Source organism: Myzus persicae, unplaced genomic scaffold (genome assembly GCF_001856785.1).
Source record: "Myzus persicae strain clone G006 unplaced genomic scaffold, MPER_G0061.0, whole genome shotgun sequence".
NCBI lineage: Eukaryota > Metazoa > Arthropoda > Insecta > Hemiptera > Aphididae > Myzus > Myzus persicae.
This window is the reverse complement of record NW_019101958.1, coordinates 225,263-233,589: the sequence shown is the minus strand read 5'-3', so window position 1 is coordinate 233,589 and position 8,327 is coordinate 225,263. Positions and strand designations below refer to the sequence as shown.

Below are 8,327 nucleotides of genomic sequence, written 5' to 3'. Positions count from 1 at the left end.
AGAAAATATTTTATTATAATCCTTAATATGTTAGACTTAGTAACTACCTAATATTAGTTATAACTAGTTTTGGTGGTTTTCGGTGAACCTGATATTGAAATTGAATCCGTACTTCGCTATCGACGATAACGCTTAGCACTACAGAACACGAATGCTATCGGTACCTAAATAACACTAAGCACGTTAAACTCTATAGCAGCGGTTAGGGAACACCGGGCACCGATCACGACCCAAATAAGGACCACTGAGGTTTTTTTCGTGAGTTCGTAATTCACTTATTATTCAAGCATAATATTTTTAATGATTATTGAAGTAAAAAGATCTTCCTAAAATAAATTAATAACAAAAAATATCGAGGATGAAAATCGTTATGAATAGCGTAAAATATAATCTGCAATTCGAAGCCGTATGTGTAATTAGTAATGACTTATTTCCATTAGTACCTAATAAAATGTATTAATATTATAATGTACTACAGTCGCACGGGTCTCGCTAATCCGGGCTAGATAGGAACGGACTCTATACGGATTATCGAAAATCGTACAATCCCTGTTTGAAGAACAAAATTTGTAAAAATATTTTGAAGAAGCATTAGTTATTGAAAAAAGTAGAATGTGGTTGAGACTTTGAGAGGTAAACCTTGACAAGACAATTATAACCCACCTAGCCTTCAAACTCTAGAGCTGCTGTGGTCTGTGTTGAAACACTCGAAACGATTAATACAAAATTGATATAGAACGACAAATATGACAGGATCATAGCACAGACAATAAATAGAATAATATCACCCTGTTTTGGGAAGAATATTTTATAAATAACTTATTTATATTCATACGTTTTCCGAGTATTTTTATTTATTTTAAAATTTACACAAATGCATGCAACAATTACAAAAATTTCAAAATGAAACTGATGTGACTATATAGATGTTAGTTTGTGGATAAACAACAATAAAAAGACGTCGAATCAAATATATGATTACAATTATTTCATTCACTTATTATTTTAAATGTTAATATATATAATAATATAATTATACAAAATCTAAATTGGTGTGTTTATATGTGCATTAAAAAATAAATAAATTATGCCACCTGCTTTCCAAGCGGTCACCCATCTAAGTAAAAAATACGCCCGACGTAGGTAATTAAACTGATCGGATGAGAACTGGTGTATTCACCATACGGTCGCCGGTGAAGAAATGTACTTATCAGACTGTATGATTAATAATATTTACCCACGGATCACGAGTTAGAGAAAATCTTCTCTACATCCTGTGTTCACTTAAAAAAATAATTCAAAAGATTATAATTCACTGATTATATCAGTATATTCGTCACAACCCATACAAATATATGAAACTATGATTTTACCGTTAAATTTGGTGAGTGTGGCGTCCTGTTCAGATGCAAATTTTGTAGTATTTGTATACAATTACTATACATGAATCGCTAAATGCAGAAAGGACACATGTCCAAGTTTTAAAATTTTTCAGGAAACACAAAAAACTTAATATATTTGAAAAAAATTGATTTACAAATTGTATGTTATAGAATAATATAGTTTAAGACATGGTATACATGTTTCTACAATCACTTAAAGAAGTATAATTAAACTGTAGGTATCTGAAGGACTTTAAGGTTGTGGACATGTGCCGTTTATGCTTCAAATTACCATTTATATTTCGAAAATAACCGTTTTCTTATAAATAAGTAGCTTTAATATGCATAAAAATTAAAATTACATGATTAAATAATATACGGTAGATTATATACTAATATTGAGTCACAAATATTCGATATCTTTTTAATAATTAGAAATTTAATTATATAAATATCTTATGTTCTACTTTGCCTTGCTTGAGGTGTCTCAGTTTGTAACGAAAATATACAATTCCAAAATGATTGCAATGCTGGCTCTGGAATATACTTCGCTAGTTGCTTCAAATCTTTCATTTTGCTTTCAAGAATTGGTAAGCTTGAAGTATAAACTAGTGTTTTTGGGAGTTGTATGGGCATTGCATTGTTTTTTCTTAATTTGAAATGGTTTGATATTATTCCATCAATAAGTTCACTTGCCTTAATTATTCCACATTTTTCCGATACACATTCAAAATAATGGTACTTAGAAATTAAAAATTTGTCTATTGTACGACGTTGTTTCGATGTTTTATTACGGCTTAAACATTCTAACGCGTTAGTATTTTTAATATAAAATTGTGAAAACCACATTTGATAGTCATAAATCATACTTTTATCAACTAGAAACACTGAAAATTTTTCTGGGTTTCTTGATGATTTTAAAATAATTTCTATATAGTCTTCTAAAGTGTATAGACGATCGACTCTGTTAAGTTGTTTTTTTATCAATGCAAAGTCACGATCACACGGCAAAAACGAGTGTCCTCTTTGTGGAAAAAAAACCTGAACTTTTTTGAATTTTTTAATTTCAACTAGAGCCATAATCATTCTAAGTAATGCGTGGTTTTTGTTTTGCCCAGCACAATTGTCACAAAACAAATGCAATTCCTCAACATCATTATCAACAAAACTATTAATATAGTGAACCAAAAAAGAGCATACATCATTTGGCGTTTTTCTTGCTGTTGCCTCATGATAAACATAACAAAATAAATTATTCGTGTTTAAATTATGAATACCAAAAGTATTGACAGATAATTGACGATAATAATATACTTCCTGCACCGGTATTTTAGGTAAGTCAACTACAGCCATAAAATCAAAGCAAAGACCTAACACTTTTTTATTCTGTTGAGAAATCTCTATTGTTTTTTTAATATTATTATAAAATTGTTTGCTTCTATGTTTATGAACTAATAATTCCGCAGCAGCAACTCTTTTTGCAACATCATTTAAATCTTTACTCATTATTTTTGTATTTAATTCTTCGCATTTTGAACAAGCATCTTTGACTGGAGCACCAAAGCTTAATGAAAAATTATTCTTAAAATACTCCCAATAATATTGATATTTTATTTTCGCTTCTAACTCTGGATACTTTTTTATGAACATTGTGTGCATAGTTTTAACATTTAATTTAGGGTCTAAATATTTTTTCAATCGTGTTGTGTAATGAGTATCTTTAGTTGGAAAACTTAGTATATGTTCATGTATTTTTTGACAATACTCATATGGCATAGTATTAGCACTAATATTTTTGCCTCTCATATCAACTGGGGTAATATTATTTTCTAACAAATCGACCAGCCGTCTAATTTTTTTATTAGAAATATTATAAACGTTAATGAAAGCTTTCTTACATACTTGAATACGCTGTCCATCTACTATTAAAAAATACTGAACACTTTTGGATTTCGGTTTTTCTTTTCCTTCTTCTGTTTCTATTCGTTTTCGTTTTCTTGTAATTTCTTTTATTTCTATTGTTCGTTGAAGATGAAGGTCTTGTTCATTTTTAGAATGCAACTCATAAAACATTTTCATTATATCTTCAAGTTTTTTTTGTTGAATGTCTTTGAGACATTTTTTTGAACAACTTTAAATCGAAAATATTAATGTAAAAATATAAAAGCTACTACTTATTAATAGCGAACAAAACCAACTAGATATTATATAATTACCATTCTTTAAGTATTAATGAAGGATCATTCTTTGCAGCAACTATTTTTCCAATCCAGTTTGTATGTTTTTTTCCTTCGATTTTTGCTTGCTTAATAATATTTCTTTTATATTTATCACTGTTAGAAACACCTTTTTTTCTTTTGAGAGGACTAATACACTCGTCGTCTGAACTCATTTTTAAAGTTATACACGTAATGATCGTTTGTACACGACTACGACGTTTCAACCAGTACAATATATTTTATTCACTGATAATCATTTTATTTTATAAGTAGGTATAGCAACGTTTTCACCATTATAATCTTTATTTACTGATAAACAATTGTAAAAAATTAAATTTATAAATAGAACAATATTACATGTCATACAATTAAGTGATTTCACGAGGTTTAGTTCTGAAAATATTACTAAAGTATAATTTTGATGCAAAAAGGTTACATGTCCAGGACATGTGCCTTTTCTGCAATTAACGAAATTTTAAATTATTTTTAACGGGGATCAATTTAATAGGACATGTGTCTTGTCTGCACAAAACCATGTATTTATCAATATTAAATTCGATTATGCAATAAAGTGATTTTTGTAAAATATTGGACATGTGTCCTTTCTGCATTTAGCGATTCACATGCATTTATCACTTACCTATTACATAAATTAATTTTAAATTATGGTAATTAAACATGTGTGTTGTAAACATTTACTTACAACAACATTTACTTAATAGTCAATAGCATATTAGCACGTTCCTACCTATCTATCTGTTAAGTGTAAAATAATGTAGATAATAAATAATTATTAAATTTATCGGCCTACCTATAAGTGTCTCTATACAACATTTTACTATTTAGTAGCATTTATCGTACATTCAAGCTCGTAAATTGTAATAAAAATCCCCAAAAAATAAATTATACAATACAGTAGTTGTAAAATACAATAAAAACTAAAAAATCCGTATTACATCTGTTACTTTATATTTATTGTTTCCTAGCTAACTGCTGACTGGTGAGTCATTGAGTCGTTGATCGTTACCTATATATTATCGAAATGGTACCGAATTATGTAGGTAACTTGAAAAGAATTGTAATTTATTAATTAGCCTAGGAAATGTTAATTTAATATTATCACTATATAGTATAATATACCCATAGGGCCATAGTTCATACTCCATAGACTAATAATTACAGAGGATTTAGTCTATTCTTTATAGGTAGGTACTCAATACTCAATACTTAGTTAATAGTTAGTTCTAAAATTTTGTAGTTCAATCTTCAGCATATTATATAAAATATTATTGCTATTATTATGCTAACATATCTGTGTATCATATATAATGTTACCTAATACAAACTAAATTTAAAGCAATGATGATATTCTATCTTAATTTTTAATTACACAAAGTACATTCCTACCTATTAGCCATTACCTAAGGGTTAAGACCTACCTAATAAGTATACAATATGCTTAGATAACATGAATATAAAATATATTATAGGTACAACTATTTTAACACATAAATAAAGAATTGGTTGAATTAAAAATTCCTAATCACATTTACACTTTACAAGTACATCGAACCTACATCGAAAAAATTAATAAATTATTTTCTTCTAAACTATATTTATCAAACAATTGAAAATTGTGTTACAATCATAAATATTCTATAATGTACCAACTAAATATTATAAAACGTCTAAAATATGGGTTCTAAGCAAACTAAAATTTTTCTCTTTGGATTCTTAAGACATAGAATTCGAAGAGAAAAATATCTCATTTTTAAATGAATAGACTACAAAAAAATAAACAAAATCATAAAATTCCAAACTCTATAGTTATTATTTATTACGTTAGAACGAAACGTCACTCACGATTAAATAAGTTCTAGCTGTTCTAGGTTCATTAATATTATGTCTATGCATTTGATTGCCCACATGAAATGTTTATATTAAAATAAAACCTCATTTTATGTATTTTTAATTTTTAAATAAATATTTATAAAATAAAATTACCATTATAAGTTAAAATAATTATTTTTCCACACTATAAATTAATTTTTATTTTATTTTGGCTTTATAAAATTGGCAGTGCATCTAACACATTTTGGATTTATATAAATATGTTTGCTTGAATTTATTTATAGATAGCAGATACCTATATTCTATATTTTTTTTTGACAGTTTTGACTTTTGTCTCAACTCTTCTTGTATTCATGTATTTATTTTGTATCTATATAATATTAAAACTATAAGACATTAAATGTTTAATAACTTATTTATTATAACGTTTTAATGATCAAAGTATGGACTTCTGACCCAGCCAAGGATTTGCCACATTGCCACTGGATAAAATATAATAAATCATGTGTTGAATGTAATAGCCAATATTAAAGCCATCGATTATTAGTACTATGACCATTGCTGAATAAACTGAATGATGAATGAATAAACTAATACTAGGTATGTCAAATACTTCTTTAGTTCTAAAATATCTTTTACGACTTACTTATAAAAAAAATAATGTTTCAGTATTAGATCATTGTAGGGAGACTATTTTTCAGTGTGATGTATAAACGGGAGAGAAATATCGAAGATGATAACTCTCTTGAACTTTTTTAAAAATAATTTTGTAAATATTTGTTTACAGATGGATATTTTTTAAATGCTGAAAATACAAGGTTTTGCAGTACCTAGTTTAAAATGAGGGTTAGGTTATTAAGCCAACTAGCTAATATTAAGTAATAATACAGTAGGTTCCTCATAAGTTTTTCTTAAGGAAATTCAAAAATATCAAAAAAACATAGTAGGTTATTTATTTTTTTTCAATCTTTCAAGTTCAAATTTAAATGAAAACGGATATTCAAACTTTTAAAAACGCACACTAATGATTAGTCACTTCATACACAGTCACACATCACTCACAATGGATATAGATTATTGTTTGAGTAACCCCTTAAAAATGGTTTGCATTCAACAGCCTTAAGAGGAAAATGTATTTGAGGGAATCCTGTTTGTTTTAATAACAAAATTGTTTTGTACTTTTCTTGCATTTTTGACAAAATCAAGTTTTTTGGACATTTTTCATAATTTATTTTGAAGTGAATGTTTGTTGTGGTAAAAAATGTATAGTAGTTGTAATAAAATATTAAAATTCAGCATAGCGGTTGGAATGATTGGATATTGTCACCATTTAATGGATATGTAATACTAATCAACCACCTTTTTCATGTCTACAAAGAGATGATACCAATACTTATATTTCAGTGTCTTAAGTATCTTAATGTCCGCTTTAAAAAATGCAATATTGTTTAATATGTTTCAGTTAGATAACTGATGTAGATACATACATTTTATACTGTAAAAAGTACAATTTTAAATCCATTAAAATGCATATTATTTTATAAGATTTTTAACTTTTAAGGAATTTTTGCCATTAAAATTCCGACCATAGCTGAAAGATAGGCACAAGTATTATAATCATGTGTTAAGCGTAGGTATATTGAGTATTCAAAAATATTTTCTTTAATTATATTTTTAAAAATTCATTATTAAGAAAAAGGGAGTAATCTGTTAAAGCATAATAGGTAAAACACCCTGTATATTGTCAATTTTATATTAGGTATTATACTAATATTTTTCTAAATATGGAATAATGCTTTCCACTCTCTTCTGCAACATATCATTATGTATTATGTTGTTTCATAACCAGAAGTGTCTATTAAGTACCAGCTGCTCAGCTGTTAATTTATAACTATGACATCACACAATACGATACTTAAGCAAATTAAATATTGAAATTCATTTATATTAGTCTTGGGTATGAAGTTTTAAATTTAAAAAAAAACTGTCATCATCTATTATGATGTTTATTATTTTCAAGCGTTCTGTAATATGTAGTAAATAACAATGTTATTAATTTATTGTTTGTAGTTTAAAACATGTTTTGAAAAATACAATATGAAAATGAATTGTTAACTAAAAAAACGGGTTTTAATTATTTAAAACAAAATTACCTCTTATATTTTAACCTTAAATACATAGATTATAGATGAGTAGTTAGGAAGGTATTTAACAAAAAAAAATGAAGTAAATAAATTAGTTAAGTATATTGTGCAACAATTCTATTTTATCCTTCTTTTGCGTCTTAATTATAAAAAAAGGAAGAGATGTCTAAAATTTAGTTGAGTAACTCACCCCACAGTGCCCCCTCACCCATACAGAAGTCTATCCCTGGGTACACCTACGTCCTTAAAGTCTGTTTACTACAATAGAAACAATAGAAATTTAATAAAATGTTGTAGTTTGGGGGATAAGGTGTTTAATAAATAATAATTAATATCTAACAATATTTCTCTGCATCTAATTTGTTTGTACCAATTGTATCAACTTATCAAAATGTTATTAAAAATAATGACGCAATATAACATCACACAAAATTGTAAGTAGATATTGTAGTCATGGTAATTAAAATTTGATAACTATAAGTACTATGAAACATGTACAAAATTAGAAATGACAATAATTATTAAATGATAATTGCATATAACAAGTTTAATTTAGATAATATTATTAATATTATATTTGAAACGGAAATATAAGTTAATTAGAACATTCGTAATACAACTTCTTTATTATAGAATCACAAAGTGAAACGATTCTTGCATGGCTGAATTGTAAAGTAATATTTTAAGACTTATATTATGTGCATTCTATTTTATTGGTACAATTCTTACGA

At 26.8% G+C, this 8,327-nt stretch overlaps 1 protein-coding gene across 1 annotated transcript; it reads right to left on the bottom strand.

Moving 5' to 3' along the window:
• Positions 1–1,552: 1,552 nt before the first annotated feature.
• LOC111030863 lies at positions 1,553–4,223 on the bottom strand. Its single transcript, XM_022310565.1, has 2 exons — positions 3,599–4,223; positions 1,553–3,513 (listed from the first exon to the last, which is right to left on the bottom strand). Exons 1-2 carry the CDS (start codon positions 3,772–3,774, stop codon positions 1,839–1,841), a joined length of 1,851 nt encoding a protein of 616 aa, XP_022166257.1. The 5' UTR covers positions 3,775–4,223; the 3' UTR covers positions 1,553–1,838.
• Between the last annotated feature and the right edge of the window lie 4,104 nt (positions 4,224–8,327).